Here is a 15,933-nt window from a genome sequence, read left to right as displayed (position 1 = left end):
AGTAAGCAAAAACTGGACCAGTGCACCGAGAACCTGCAGGACAAGAGCCAGAAACTGGAGGAGGCTCACAAGGACCTAACGGAGACCAGGCACCGCCTCACTCAGGAGGAGTTCATTGCTTTACAGCTCCAGAGTAATGAGGGTCAACTATACAGCACTGCTGACCAGGTCTGTGATGGTAGAAGGAATCGGATTGTGTGTGTGTCTGTGATGGTAGAAGGAATCGGATTGTGTGTGTGTGTGTGTGTGTGTGTGTGGAAGGAATCGGATTGTGTGTGTGTGTCTGTGATGGTAGAAGGAATCTGTGTGTGTGTGTGTCATTCGATGATGCACTGATAATAAATGCATACATGCACGCTCTCCTAATTGAGTCTCTCTCATCCAGCTGTTGAGCACTGCTGAGGCCAGCACGCAGGACGTTAGCGGTCTCCACGCTAAGCTGCAGAGGAAGAAGGAGGTGGAGCATCATAACGGGGAGGTCCAGGAGAACTTCGCCCAACGCATGGAGAACTGCTACAACAGCATGCAGACCTCGCTGCAGGAGCAGAGCCACAAACATGCTGCGATGATTGATTATTACCGCTCTTCTGTGGGTAAGATATATCACATGGATGCACTCTTCATGTAATAACCCTGTTTATAGGTGTTTAAAATCACTTCCAGAAAACTGATCTAATGAATGCCTGTTTAAATGTTTCTGTGTAGGTGAGCTGCTGAATACAAACGGCACAGTGTTTAAGGAGACATTAGGTGCTGTCTGTGAGTCTTACAGCTGTATTAAAGAAGCTGTTGGAGAAGGTGTAGAGCGGTGCAAGGAACGAGTGTTACATCAGGAGAAACTCTCTCAGGAGGCTCAGAACAGCATGCTGGAAATACTGGTAAGAACTCAAACAGTCCAAATGTATTTATATGTATTTATTTATTTTTTTTACTTTTATTTTTTTGTGCAGTCTTGAAACCACAAAAGGCTTATTTATTTTTTACTTGTTTTAATCTATGGGCACTGCTAGTTTCTGAGAAGTTACCATAATTATAATAACTGAATTTGAGCTGCATGCTCTTTGTTTTTAAATAAACCAATACATTTACATTGGATATGGATTTTTTTTTTTTTATAAATTAAAAAAAATACACAATTTCAATCTGATTAAAATATTTGAGCTTGACATAACTGGTAAAATATCATTCATAAAATTGCCCATGGAGTTTTATTAATTACAATTACTTTTCCAGGCCTACGCTATAAGTCACTTTCCAAGACTGTGATTTTTTGGGGGGGGGTTATGATGATCCATATTAGACATTTTAATTTACCAGTAATGGATATTTAATTGTGCATGCCCATTTATCCTAATTCTAATTTTAGGCATTATATTGATCACCATTACTTGACCCTTTTTTTATTTTTTATTTTTTTATTTTTTGATTTTTTTTTTAGGATGAACACAAGCAGCATCTAGAGGAGGTTCTGGTCGCCCAGGCGGTGCCAGGAATCAGGTCTGTCATGGCCACGAATGACAGTCTGAAGCAAACCCTTCACAGATACCACACTCTGAATGAGCAGGTATGTGTGAGAAGAATGACTTGACCTGTTGTTATGCCAGTTTACTGCTTATTTAAGATTTGTAATAAGTCATGGTAAAATTTTATCTTACAGATGCGGGGTCTGAAATCAGAGATGATGTCATTTTTTGACTCTTACACTGAATCGTTGGCCAGTATGCGAGAGTGCGCTGTGCAGGGCTTTAGCACTCTGCGTGCTGAACACGACAAGCTCAAGCAACAGATTAGCCAAGCTGGAAACAGCCATCAGGCGGTAGGTCTATAACCCCTGGACAGTTTCTTGAAGAGGAGGATTGTCTTTAATCCAAGCAATCACATTTCTGTTAAATTGATTGGCTCAGATGGTCACAAGCTTTATGGGTATGAATGTAACCAATTAAAAAAGAGTTCTCCTGTAAAGTTCTGTGACAGAACTTTTGTCTAAATCTCTTTTGACCACTAGTTCTTAAACTGCTTAAATTGTTCCTTTTTACAGCGTGTGGCCGAGCTGGTTCAGTGTTTGCAGAACCAAATGAATCTCTTGGCGTTGGACACTCAGACTGACTTTGAGGGTCTTTCACAGGCCGCATCTGCCCAGATTGTTCCACTAGAAACACTAGAGAGCTCCATACAGAGGTGAGAGGATATTCACAACATATAACTTCAAGTTTCCTGTAACGAAACCCTAATAAATGGTTTTTATTGTAGTAAATGTACTGCGACCGAGGAGCACACTGTGTCTGTCCGTGCTCGACTGGGCTCTTCTGTGGACGGAGTGATAACAGAGATGAATGGAGTGACGGAAGAGGGAGAGAGAGCACTGGAGGAGTGTGCCGGATACTGCGGACTGCTACAGACATCGCTTGACTCGCTGGCTGAGTCAGGACTTGCGTGGTGTCACGAAGCCAGAAACTCAACTGAGAATAAAGCCCAAGAACAGCTTACACTCATCAGGGAGACCGACACGGCTGTGGAAGACTTGCTAAAGGTTAGTTTGGTCCTGTCTCATTGCCCACAGTCTTTTGCACTTGACTATTTGTCTACTTCCATGATGCATTTCTGGTGTTTGAGACTATCCCTATCCCTTATTTTCTGTATGCATGCAGTCTGTAGAGGAAAAGGAGAAGAAAGCCGTTCAGGACTGTGAAGCCCGTTTGACTTCCATGCAGCAGGAAATGGAAGGAATTCTGGGTCGTGTGGAATTGCAGACCAGTAAAGATGATGCTACCATGCAGGAGCACAAAGAGACCCTCTCCTCCATCAGCACTCAGGCACTGGACACTGTACACAACTTCATCAGCTCAGAGCTACGGCAAGATTTACCAACAGGTAAGAGAAAAGTTGTGAGGGAAATATTCAAAATATAGCATTTTGGGTATAGTCACTGCTCAAGTGCAAGTTATCGGTCCATGTGTACAGGGCAGTAATGTGATGTGTGTATCTTTGCAGGAACGACCCCTCAGCGTAGGGAATATATGTACCCACGTGTGCTAAACAAGCCGAGGAGTCGAGAGGAGCTGGCAGAGGAGTTCAGAGCTCAGCAGGAAAAGCTTCAGTGTGCACTGAACCAGTGTGAAACTGTCAGAGAGACAGAAGAGGAGAAACCTCTCGACCAGGTAGTCCATCCATATTCTTTATATTACAGGAGGAGTTTGAATCAGTGGAAACGCTATCAATGTTAGCTATTATTAAGATTTATTTCAAGGTGCTGTAATGCTATTGTTTTTTGGACTGGTGTAATCTCAATTCGATTTTTAGGATTCTCTGGAGGATGAAGTCAGTGTTTCTAGCGATGGAAACATCACCGAACAGTCGTGCTCTGATGAGAACCTGACGTGTTTTGAGAACGGAAGGGTTCCCTTCTTCAAGGTGAGACATTTTGCACCCATTTGTCACATTAGCAAAATTTCACGTGCAAAAAAGGTCTATTGTCAATAGTGTAGTGATGTGTGTAGTGATGTATGAAGTACTGCTCACACAAGTTACAACAAATGCAGCTTTCTATTGAAATGACTGGATTTTGCCGTGAACATTTTCCAAACAATGTTAAATGTGACCACACCTTTACAGTGTTGGTAAATAATCATCAAACTCATTGGTTGTAGATGCAGATTGACAATATTTTGTTCTTTTTGTCTAACTAGAAGAAAAGCAAGAAGGAAAACAGCAATAAATCCTTGGACCATTCAAAGATGGAGAATGAGAGTATGATTACGCCGCCACGTTCTAAACTACCACTCAGGTGTCAGAATTAAACTTAATTATGTTGCAGTTTCTACTCTCTCCTTGGATGTCTTAAAGTGCATCATTTTAAACTTCTGTGTTTCTTCTGTGTACTTCTTTTTAAACATGTTTTGTCTATGTACTTTCTTTTTCATGTCTGTTTCCTCAGTCACAGTTTAATATTAAAAGTTATAACTTCTGGGTGATTTCTTACTGTTAGTTTCACTACTTTAGAGCTTGCTTTTTTTGTGGTTTGTTTTTGTTGAACATTTGTATGTTTAATTAAAAGCTCAAATAAATTGATCCACTCCATATTTGAACCAATAAAACATATTTTTTAAATATGGTTCTATATTAAAATTTGTATAAAGTTTATTCTTTCTATTAAATTGTTTGTTGAATGTAATATTGGTTGGCTTAGTTATTTATTTTATTTTTTCCACAATTTAAGGGATTTAAGGTTCTTATAAGAAAGAAAATGTCTACTTGTGAAGGAGGTTTGAATTAGTATAATTAAATAAATTTAAATGTAAGAATTGCTCTAACCTTATTTAATGAAACTTTCCATATTGAGTAAGATTTGTGCATGAAATAGGGTGTTTAGGAAAACAAAAAAGATGTACTATATTGGTTATTTTATTATTAACTGTTACAATTTTGTGCATGATTAATTGTCTCTCAATTCAAGTGCACAAATGAGTGTTTCATATTTGGTTAATTTCCTTACACCTGCTAAAATATTCTACTTCAGCAGTAATGACATTGATCATCTTTTATGAAAAGATGCAGTCGTTACGCCAAAACCCAGAAGACTAATTCGTAAGTGTTTTCTCGAGATTTTTCTATAGGTTTTTCAATTTATGAGTAAAATAAGGTTTGTGGGGAAACTTAAGTTGACGATACTTGGTCGTTTTGTTCAACAACGTCGCCCATATCGAAAACGCTAATTTAGAAGCTTTTATATATTTAAAATAAAATAAAAACGTAACTAGATATGAACTGTTAGCTACTGACATTGGCGAACAAAACGTCCGAGTATCGTCAATTTGCCATAGGCCGCCTTTTTTTTTTTTTTTTTTTACTCCTAAATTGAAAAACCCATATAACAATCTCGAGAACCACTGACGAATAAGTCTTCCGGGTTTTGACATCACGGCTACAGTACTATTGATTAACAAATAAAGTTTGTCTAATAAAATTAAAATCAATAACAACGTGGGAGGCCCGTTTCAATTTCAGTTTCCGCTAGTCCAATCAGAACCGCTGTCTAAAGCACGTGCATTTATGCCAAAGTCTCGTGCAATCAGAATCACACTATGTACCACGTGGTTTCATTCCACGTCTGCAAAGGGAAGCCAGATTACAGCGGAGCATCTGCAACCTCAGTTGCTATCAGATCCATTATTGAAAATGTAAAAATACACTCGATGGCATGCAGTCGAATGATTTGACCCTGGGATGGATATAGAGGAGGCTTTCCAGGTGGTTGGAGAATTCGGTAGACATCAGAAGCGGATGATCACCATCCTGGTTTTCCTACAGGTAACTAATGAAACATGCAAATCCGTAAACATTGGACTAACATGTGTTTGTTTAGGCACATTTTATATTTCTGGTCACACAAGTCAGTAATTATGCAAAACTTATATTTGAGGGTTCAAACCTTTAAAGCCTTGTCATATTTGCATTATCTTATCTTCTTGCAGTAGGATGTATTTGCTTTAATTTGACCTAGTTTCAGTCAGGCATTAATATGCTTGCTTGTGTCATTAGTATTGAATTTTCAATTTAAGGCCCTGGAGCCATTACACTGGGCAACAAAACCGAAGATGTTTATATATCATGTAATACTTTGAGTTAATATTCAGATATCTCCTGCTTCCAAATGTATGTTTTCCCTACCTATTGCTCAATATGATTCAAAACTGTCGAATAGGCGTTCACAACTTTAGCATTCATTATAATGAAGATGGCAGGATGTTTCTTAATGGAACGTAACTTACATGTGGAAAATATATAAAAAAAACTGCCCCCTAAAAGTTGAGTGATGAAGCTGATATAGCATGTTTGTGACACTGACAGTACATATAAGCACAATTATTTAAAGATCATTAATTACAAAAGCATGAGCATAGAGCATGTGTTTGCAGAAAATGACAACTGGTCCAAATTATAAAAAAAGATGCCATGTTTTCAGACCTTGAATATTATAAAGAAAATGAGCTTATATTCATAAAAAAAAAAAAAAAAACTTATGAAGAGTTTAGAAATCAATATTTGGTGGAATGACCCTGATTTCCAAATACCGCTTTCATGTGTCTTGGCAATGGCATGCTCTCCACCACCAATCTTTCACATTGCTGTTAAGTGACTTTGCCACTCCTGGCAAAATAATTCAAGCAGCTCAGCTTTGTTTGATGGCTTGTGACATTCCATCTTCCTCTTGATCACATTCCAGAGGTTTTCAGTGGGGTTCAGGTCTGGATATTGTGATGGCCATGACAGAGTCTTGATCTGGTGGTCCTCCGTCCTCAACCTTGATTGTCCTGGCTGTGTGGCATGGAGCATTTTCCTGTGGGAAAAGCCAATCCTTCGATTTGGGGAACAGCAGAAAGAAGCATGTTTTCTTCCAGGATAACCTTGTACATGGCTTGTGTCACGCGTCCTTCACAAAGACAGATCTGTCTGATTCTGATCTTCTCTGATGAGTCCAGTTTTCAGCTTAACCCAACACCTGGTCCTCTAATATTTAGACAGAGAACTGGAGAGGCCTACAACCCACAGTCTCTCAAATTACACCCATTGTGTAATGTGTTGAAGGATTAGTGATGATCTGGTGGTTCTTCAGTTAGGCTAGAATCGGGGAAGATGCGTCTTTGCGATCTGAGATCAGTGCAAATATTGTTAATTTACTGGAAGGGAACTGGGTCTAGATTAATGAAAATTAAGTAACCTGAAAAATGTGTCTTTTTTTTTTTAAACAGATTTACATGGCATGTCAGTCCATGCTCATAATTTTAGTGGGTGCTGTGCCAGAATATCATGTAGAACCGTTTACTGAAGGTGTGGATGGTGATGTAACTCAACACAGTGTGAAGTTCACTGAGGATATCAGCTCAATCGTGACTGAGGTAAGAGACTGTCATCAGTGTTGCGCATCAAACAAACTTGGTTTAAGCTTGCTCAGTCTTTCGAAAACAAATCTATACTTTATATCAAATCAGGAAGAACTGTGTTTGTATTATAATCTTTGTGTCTGGACAGGACAGCAGATGAATGAATGCATATTCAAACTATTTGATATTTCTTTTGATCTTCTCTTGCAGTGGTTCCTAATTAAACATGAAGCCTACAAAGTGAACTTGGCTGGGTCCCTGTTCTTTGCTGGTGTGCTGATCGGAAATGTCCTGTTTGGACCACTCTCTGATAAGATCGGAAGGAAGCCAGTTTTTCTAACTGGTAGGATTTAGATTAACTGGTGTCTGTTCTTTACTAAATTATAATCTACATTTTCATATTATTACAGTGCTTTCAAGGCCTCAAACATTCCAGGTTACGGGTTTTCTAACCTTTAACCACAAGTACTAAACATCTGCAGTCTGTTTAAACTTTTTTTTGTAGATGATGTCAGCCTAAAAGTGATAGTTCACCCAAAAATAAAAATTAGCCCATGATTTACTCACCCTCAAGTCGTCATATGTGTATATGACATTCTTCTTTCAGACGAATACAATCGGAGTTATATTACAAAAAGTCCTGGCTCTTCCAAGCTTTATAATGGCAGTGAATGAATGTATATTTTTTGAAGTCCATCAAAGTGTATCCATCCATGATAAAAGTGCTCCACACGGCTTTGGGGGTTAATAAAGGCCTTCTGAAGCGAAGTGATGCATTTGTGGAAGAAAAATATCCATATTTAAAACTATCAACTAAAATAACTAGCTTCCGGCAGGCGGCCTACACAAGTCGACTTACGCCAAAAGAGTAACACTTGACGATGTATGACGTAGGATGTAGGAGTAGTGTAAGCTTTGACGCCTCTCGCGGTTCAAACAAACAGGGCTGGGCAACAAACTCAAGTTCCTCCTACATCTCTCTTTAAAAATGGTCGTTTTAGACTTCTAAATCGTGACTGGTGTTTTGTTTTGCTCTATCCTCTGCACTTCCGTGTTCGCCAATGTGTCAAGGTCTAGGGTTACTCTTTTGCCGTAAATCGATGCGTACGGCCGTCTGCCGGAAGCTAGTTATTTTAGTCGTTAAAGTTTTAAATATGGATATTTTTCTTACATGAAGCTTCGCTTCAGAAGGGCTTGGTTAACCCCCCAGAGCCGTGTGGAGGACTTTGATCATGGAATGATGCACTTTGATGGACTTAAAAACAATAAAAAATACATCCATTCACTTCCAATATAAAGCTTGGAAGAGCAAGGACATTTTTTTTAAATATAACTCAGATTGTATTCGTCTGAAAGAAGAATGTCATATACACCTAGGATGGCTTGAGGGTGACTATCCTTTTAAAGTGTTCATTTTTATCATTTTAAGTCATTTAGGAATACAATCTGAAATGTTTTGTGTACTTAATTTAATCATCACGGATTACATCATTGTAGTATTTGCATTCTCAATTGGGATTTGGCCATTTCTTTTTCCATCTATTTGACCATCTATAGCTGCTTTACAAAGAAGTTATATGTTGTTTCTGATACACAACCAACTGAAAGCCAAGAGCAAAGAAACTAACATAAAACCTTTCCTTTAACAACAGTTTAATGTGGTGTTGTTATTGTGACCTCTGTTTAAACCGTTTTCTCTCAGGTCTGTTTTTTGAGGTCCTGTTTGGGTACTGCACAGCGTTAGCGCCCAGCTATGAGTTGTTTGCTGTGTCTCGACTGCTGGTGGGGTTGATGAACGGAGGAATGGCATTGGTCTGCTTTGTTCTCACTCAGGAATATGTGGGAAAGTCCTACTGGGCTATGACAGGTGCACATGAATTAATAATAAAATCACTTTTGTTGTTTACTTTCACAGTAGTCTTATAAAGCTAATTTGATTGTCTTTGATCCAGGGACCTTGACTAATATGACCTTTGCAGTGGGCATCGCTCTGTTCGGCGCCTTAGGTTATTATGTGCGGCCGTGGCGGAGCCTAGCAACTGTGGCCAATTGTCCTGGACTTTTGCTCTTCCTGCTTTGTGTGTAAGCAAGTGGTTTAGTCGGATCATTACTTCCTGTTAAACTACAGCACTGTGACTTCATTAGAAGCCACCAGGATGATATTGTCACAAGTGATTTGTTTACAGTGAAAGGGTGCTTTGTAAAGCTGCTTTTGGTGTCGAGAACACTAAGCCTTGGTGAAGATGCATTCTAGACAAAAAAAAAAGTTATTTGTGTTCTCTTAAAGTCCCCCTGTAGTCAATAATTGTATCCCTTAAAACTCATCTTTGATCACCAAAATGACATATTTAAAATAAAATAAAAATTCAAGGAAAAAACTTTCTTCATGCCTTAAAACATCTTGAATGTAACTCTACACCTTTGCCTCATTTAGTATATGGTTCTATGAATATGCAAATTAGCCCCGCCTCCTCTCACTCGCACCAGCTCAGAGATCCATTGTTGATGATCACACGTTGACGTGATTAGTTACAAGGTAGTTTGTGATGTCAGAAACACCAGCGATTTCAAACCGCGTTTTTGACTGTCTTTGGTTCACTGCAGTTTTACGGAGAAAATACTCAGCAATGGTGTTGACTTTTGAATTTGTACATGGTTTGTCTTAAAGTATATTAAAAGCACCACATAGACATATACATAAACAACAACATTTAAAAGCTTTATACATAAAAAGATTCACCACAGGGGGACTTTAAAGATATCTCAAGTGCACCTAAACTAGTATCTATACAGTGCCATTCAAAAGTTTGTGGTCTGTAAGATTATTTTTTTAATGTTTTTGAATAAAAGGTCTCTTTTATTAAGGCAGAATTTATTTGATTACAAAATAGAGTAAAAACTGTAATATTGTATTATTACAATTTAAATTAACTGGTTTCTATTTCAATATTTCTTTAAATGTAGTGTATTCCTGTGATGCAAAGCTGAATTTTCAGCATCATTACTCCAGTCTTCAGTGTCACATGACCCTTCAGAAATCATTCTAATATCAGGATTTGGTGTTTAAAAATATTTCGAATTATTATAAATGTTGAATCAGTTATGCTGCTTAATATTTCTTTTGAAATGTGTAACAATATTTTCAGGATTTTTTTTAATGAATAGAAAGTTCAAAGGAACAGCATTTATTTGAAATATAATTTGTTTACTTTGTCTTTTACTTTTGAGAAATTTGAATGCATCTTTACTGAAAAAGTATTTATTTCTCTCAAAAAAAAAAATCTTACTGACCCAAAACTTTTGAATTATAATGTAAATTAATTTTATGTTTGTGTATTTTTTGGTACTTCTACCCTGTTGCCATAAAATTAGCCTAAATTAACAATAAAAAAAATAAAAATAAAAAAACATTTAAAAACGAATTTCCTTTCCTTTCACTGATATTGCATGTCAATAAATGTGGCAAAAGAGCAAAAAACTAGCTCAACCACAAGGAAAAGTATTAATCCTGTATTATAATTAAAAGACTTGAAAAATTCACCCCTCAAAAAGGTTCATATCATATGGGAATCTAATCTAAAATGTCATTATATCTCTTAAACATGTTTTCTTGATGCGAATGTCTAGCTAATTTCTGTGATTGTGTTTCCCTGACTATGCCAGGAATTTGCCAGAATCTCCACGCTGGCTTTATTCTCGGGGTCACACAAAGCAGGCCGAGGACATCCTGCAGTATTTTGCTGTGAGGAACGGGAAAGGCAGAATTCTAGTGAAGCTCCGCCGGACCGCCAACACCAGCAATCCGGACGCAGCCAGCCCTGGGGTTTTCCAGCTGTTCACACATCCCATACTGCGCTGGAGGACTGTGGTGCTCATGTATGTGTGGTGAGTATTTGTATATCATTGAACTATTTGAACATTTGTGCATTTTTATGTACTCAATCTTTGTGTGTGTATGCATATTTCGCAGGTATGCCTGTAGCCTTGTGTATTACGGGTTGACGCTCAATGCCAGTGAAGAGAAAGGGAATCGTTACCTTAGTGTTGCCATGTATGGGCTGGTGGAACTCCCTGCTTACCCTCTCTGCATGTACTTCATTAACAAACAGTGGTAAACACACTCGCACAATCACATCCACACGCTGCTGTATCAGACTCTCTCCGATTATTATCTGAGCATATTTGTTGTCTTTCAGGGCAGGCAGGAGGAAGTCAATGGCCAATTTTCTCGCCTTTGCAGGTGTATCCTGCCTGCTCACAATGGTTGTACCTGTATCAGGTGATCATCTTTCCGAATAAATTAGGTTTTCACTAGAATCAAATTTCCCATTTTGCCGCAGAGTATATCTGTCATCATACAGTATGAGTTTTTTTTTTAACATTATTATAGATAAGAAGTTTTAGTATTGCAGATGCCACTTGGTTTACATTTCGATCTATGTAATTATTTGTAAAGTATGCTTTAAAAGTATACTTTTTTTAGGGCCGGTATGTAAATATACTGTATGTATATACACATTTATATATATTCAGCAATTTTCCCAGCAAATTTCTTAACATGTTTAAATATTTGTGTGAACATAAAAAGATTCAACAATATTCTACATCATGTCAAGCCTGTTGTTTGCTTTTTTTTAGGGTCCTTAGTAAGTGCCACGTCATTGGCTCTAGTGGGAAAACTGCTGGTCAGTGCTGCATTTAATATTGCGTATGTGTATACGTCAGAGCTCTACCCAACTGTCATCAGGTACTTTACTTGCATGTTTTGACGTAATGTGTTTTTAGCTCTTATACAAGTAGAAACGTGTAATAAAATGTATGTCCTTACAGAATAAGCATCTGTGCTTGGGCAAACTGCGCCCTCTAGTGTAGGTGATGTCAGTCCCACAGTAGACTTTCTCATTGTCCATCATTTTGACCAACAGGGTCATAGAAATTCCATTATAATCTAATATTACCTTTCAATTTAATTTTCAAATTTCAATAATAATAAGAGCTTTTGTTTTCATTCACATTTTTATTTTTAATCGTGAACTTACAGGATGAGCATATAGGCTAGATCAGGGGTCCGTGCCCCATAGCCAGGGGTCCGTTAAAGGGCCCTATGATTTCCGCCATGCAGAAAACGCAGACGGAATCGCTGAATCATATCATATGCACACAGAAATTCAAAAGTGAAGTGTGAGGGGTAGAATAAATTTATTTATTTCTGAATTAACAGAGACTGTGCGCCACTTTTCATGTTCAACACCACACTTAGCACACGAATGTTAAAGGGATACTTCACCTCTGGAAAGATGAATGTGTATTTAAAATAGGTCATTCATGTAGAAGAAATGTGAAATTATTTTTGAATTTGGAGCTTTCTAGACTGAGAAAAGCCAGAAAATTTATTTCTGGCTTATGTGGATGAAAGACAACAACTCCCAGAATGCACTTGCTTCGCTGCCCTAGGAGGCCACTCCCAAGCCACACCTACCGGTTAGAGAGCGCAGTTGAAAACAACAAGGCTAGGCTACTAGTGAGACTCTGACGAGTTTGTCCGGGATTTTGAGGCAGGACGAGGCTGAGGGGCGCGGGAGAACGGCGCGAGGCCGGTGGCGTGATTACTGAGACGCACAGGTCTCCTATCTCTCATGGAGGAGCGGGAATTTTCTTAGCAATGTTAAAACGCACATCAACCAGTCACTTGTTTAGCGTTCATGTAAACACTACATTCAGATTCACCAATCGGAATGAATTCAGTTAGATTGAAACAAAAGTTGTGCATGTAAACAATGAATGGCGACTGCAGAAAGCAAAAGCCGAATCCCGGACATTTTGGACGATCTCGACGGCCAGACATGTCCGGGAAAAACAGTATGGTAACCCCTAATACTCAGCTTTCTCCTACTACTCAGCTTTCTCCACAGAACAAGAGCCTGTTAGCTTAGCTTCCAAAGAAAGACGGCTGACACTGTGTACATTCTGTCAGTGAGATCCCACCACCTATGTGGGACAGCTCCTCCTACTGGCTGTAGTCTTTAGCCTCTAGCCAAAAAATCCTCCGATGACGCAAAATGGCGATTTTTGCGTCATCGGAGGATTTTTTTATCCAGACAAAAAATACATAAATCTCTCATCTCAGGGAGATATGAGGGTAGAAAGCACGGTAATTCGAAAATACCACAGGTTCTCTACTAATACAAAGCTTAATGCTAAATCCTGAAGTATCCCTTTAATGTGACCTCTGGTCAGTACAAAACAAAAGTACCCCACAGCTGGATTAATTCTAATGTAAGTGTGTTTGTGTGTGTTAGGAATGCAGGGTTGGGTGTATGTTCCATGTCCTGTAGAGTTGGGGGAATTCTGGCACCGTTTGTGCCGAGTTTGGTAAGTAGCTATAAACTGGCTGACTTGAGAAATGCCAATTTTATAATTTTACAAAAATGTATTAATTTTTCCTCAAAGTTTTCTTGTGTAATTAATAATTAGTAATATATTAATTTACATATAACAAAATGTATATACAATAAATTTGTATTATTATTATTATATTAATTATGGACTGATTTATTGTTTTGTTTTTTTTCTTTCAGAAATCCTTGCACACCTCCATGCCTTTTATGGTGTTCTGTTTGAGTGGGATTTCGGCGGGCTGCCTCGGGCTCCTCCTACCGGAGACGCTCAATAAACCTGCTGCTGAAACTCTTGATGAACTGTCCAGCCCAAAATACCAGCGAATCTTAGAGCCGCAGGTAAATATGGGCAGAATTGTAATTTCATAAGACTATTCAAGTGTTTAATTCATTTTCTGGAGTACTTATTTCTGGTTGGTTGATCGCAGCATTTTGCGTCCTTATATTTTTGTGTAGTTTCATGTCTCCTTACGTTTACATCCACCTTTTCTATGCATTTGGCAGACGCTTATTATCTATAGTGACTTACATTACATTCATTTACATTACATTTATTATTACTGTATAAGAATCCCAATTAGACCTTTTCTTTATAATGGATTGTCGTGTGTTTTTTTACAGGTCCACCTTTTGGAAGACAAGCATTTAATGGACCACAACGGAGCTGATAGTGACTGAGACAAGGATTTTGGAAACGTTTGATCAGTCCCTAAGCACAATTGACCAGTGTCAGAATGTTGTCCCACACAGAAAGACTAAAGGTGCCTTCTAATAGAAATCTGCTGAAAGGATCAATTCAACTGATGTATCTATCAGGACTGTTTTAAAATAAAAAGGACCAGATACTCAGTCGTAAACTAGTTTCTCATAATGTCTGACAGCTCTGCTAATTTCACGTGTTTACTGCCATATGTATAACCGATATCTTGATCTACTGTTTAAATCTTTTATTTTTAAATGTGAGATGTGACCACATTCACCAGCGTGTATATGTTCACATTCAATGAATCAATAATGGTTGCCAACACTTCAAAATAGTGATACTGGATCTTTGTTAGAGGTAAAGATCATTTTAGGCTGTTGTAAAGAAATAGTTCAAGCTAAATTCTTAATTGTCAGTTATATTATTTTAATTATTTACTGCCATTGTATTTGTTCCAAACTTCTATGCTGGTATTTTATCTGTGGAACATGCAATTTTAGGGATTTAATTTCTGTCAGGTGAGGACATTTTTAAATCTGGACCACGAGATTTGAAATTCCATGGGGATAATCAGTGAATAAATTGATGTATGGGGTTTTTTCACCGGAAAAAAATTGCATGTTTGGATCAACATGAATAACGATATAATTTTTTTGGGGGGGGTGAATATACTTCTAAGAGACCAATTATTTTTCTCCAAAGGGAGAAGTAAAGTGTTACACATGTATATTTGTGTATATTTCTGTACATTGCTGAAAATGCGTTTGTTTTAATCTTCAGATTCAAGGGAAAAGCTTTTAAATAAATGCCTGTAATATGAGCTTGAACGTACATGTCCGTCTGTCACCAGTAGATGGCACTGTGTTGAAGGCCACTTCTCCTGAACTGAGGTAACCTTTGACCTGTTCCAGGCCTCATGGTGATGATGTCAGCATTGACGCAGGTGAACAGTGCTCAGGTGAACCACAAGATTCAGGAGCTGGGAGTATTAAAGAAGCTGGCACACAACTTTCAACCGCAAACCTGTTTTTTTTTTGTTTCCGTCTCTCTTTCCTTGCTGTAATCGCAGCCTGTGGCGCTGCATGTTGCTGACGGAACAGGTTGAGAGAGAGCAGGCATTAACTATAATAACTGTTTTCATTCTTTAATTCTTCCTCCAAGGCCTGACGGGCATTGTGTCACCCTGCTCAGGGAGATAACATTTACATTTACATTTATTCATTTAGCTGACGCTTTTATCCGAAGCGACTTACAATTGCTATATATGTCAGAGGTCGCACGCCTCTGGAGCAACTAGGGGTTAAGTGTCTTGCTCAGGGACACATTGGTGTCTCACAGTGGATTCGAACCCGGGTCTCTCACACCAAAGGCATGTGTCTTATCCATTGCGCCACCACCACCTAGATAAACAGCAGGTACAAAGGTGTGGCTTCTTGAGTGCATTATTTATTTATATATATATATATATATATATATATATATATTTTATATATATATATATATATATATATATATATATATCTTGTGTTCAACTTATAATAAAAACAAACAAACAGCATCATTTGTTATTATGTCTCTCAGACATAAACCTAATTATATTTTGTAGATTTAATTGTAATATTGTGTATATATATACACATTTATGATTTATATATACATACATATATATATATATATATATATATATACATCTTTTCTAACAATATAAATCTTTATCACTTTTTATCAATTTAAAACACATACTGAATAAAATAATTAATTTCTTAAAAAAAAATAAGAATAAAATTACTGACCCCACAATTTTAAATGGTAGTGTATATTGTTAGAAAATATTTCTATTTTAAATACTTGCTTCTCTTTTTTTACTTTTTATTCATCAAAGAATCTTGAAAAAGTATCACAGCTTATAAACAAATATTAAGCAGCACAACTGTTTCCAACATTGATGATA

The 15,933-nt window shown here is 37.7% G+C and overlaps 2 protein-coding genes and 1 long non-coding RNA gene across 3 annotated transcripts in view; 2 read left to right on the top strand and 1 right to left on the bottom strand.

Moving 5' to 3' along the window:
• The window catches only part of kif11 (kinesin family member 11), a 7,515-nt gene extending 3,344 nt beyond the window's left edge, over positions 1 to 4,171 (top strand). The window contains exons 11-21 of the mRNA XM_082142819.1: positions 3 to 168; positions 386 to 593; positions 706 to 878; positions 1,439 to 1,564; positions 1,658 to 1,816; positions 2,039 to 2,178; positions 2,251 to 2,530; positions 2,649 to 2,871; positions 2,992 to 3,158; positions 3,301 to 3,411; positions 3,687 to 4,171. Coding sequence (XP_081998945.1) covers positions 3 to 168; positions 386 to 593; positions 706 to 878; positions 1,439 to 1,564; positions 1,658 to 1,816; positions 2,039 to 2,178; positions 2,251 to 2,530; positions 2,649 to 2,871; positions 2,992 to 3,158; positions 3,301 to 3,411; positions 3,687 to 3,797 — 1,864 coding nt within the window. The 3' untranslated portion in view covers positions 3,798 to 4,171. The remainder of the gene's footprint in view (positions 1 to 2; positions 169 to 385; positions 594 to 705; positions 879 to 1,438; positions 1,565 to 1,657; positions 1,817 to 2,038; positions 2,179 to 2,250; positions 2,531 to 2,648; positions 2,872 to 2,991; positions 3,159 to 3,300; positions 3,412 to 3,686) is intronic.
• Positions 1 to 15,933, bottom strand: part of LOC309479903 — a 270,271-nt gene that overhangs the window by 247,009 nt on the left and 7,329 nt on the right. The gene's annotated exons all lie outside the window — the stretch shown is intronic.
• Positions 5,090 to 14,990, top strand: slc22a15 (solute carrier family 22 member 15). The gene is made up of 12 exons (XM_082142413.1): positions 5,090 to 5,307; positions 6,750 to 6,896; positions 7,092 to 7,224; positions 8,584 to 8,748; positions 8,834 to 8,963; positions 10,545 to 10,766; positions 10,852 to 10,992; positions 11,078 to 11,160; positions 11,520 to 11,628; positions 13,181 to 13,253; positions 13,460 to 13,618; positions 13,901 to 14,990. The coding sequence occupies exons 1-12, from the start codon at positions 5,224 to 5,226 to the stop codon at positions 13,955 to 13,957; spliced, it is 1,503 nt and encodes a 500-aa protein (XP_081998539.1). The 5' UTR covers positions 5,090 to 5,223; the 3' UTR covers positions 13,958 to 14,990.

Source organism: Leuciscus leuciscus, assembly GCF_965113295.1.
Source record: "Leuciscus leuciscus genome assembly, chromosome: 17".
Lineage (NCBI taxonomy): Eukaryota > Metazoa > Chordata > Actinopteri > Cypriniformes > Leuciscidae > Leuciscus > Leuciscus leuciscus.
The sequence above is the reverse complement of the archived record's forward strand: the minus strand, read 5'-3'. Positions and strand labels throughout refer to the sequence as shown.

Coding starts and splice junctions, on each gene's coding strand:
- slc22a15 (XM_082142413.1), top strand. CDS start 5,224: ATGGATATAGAGGAGGCTTTCCAGGTGGTTGGAGAATTCGGTAGACAT. Junction 8,749..8,833: donor GTCCTACTGGGCTATGACAG/GTGCACATGAAT, acceptor TCTTTGATCCAG/GGACCTTGACTAATATGACC. Junction 10,993..11,077: donor TACTTCATTAACAAACAGTG/GTAAACACACTC, acceptor GTTGTCTTTCAG/GGCAGGCAGGAGGAAGTCAA.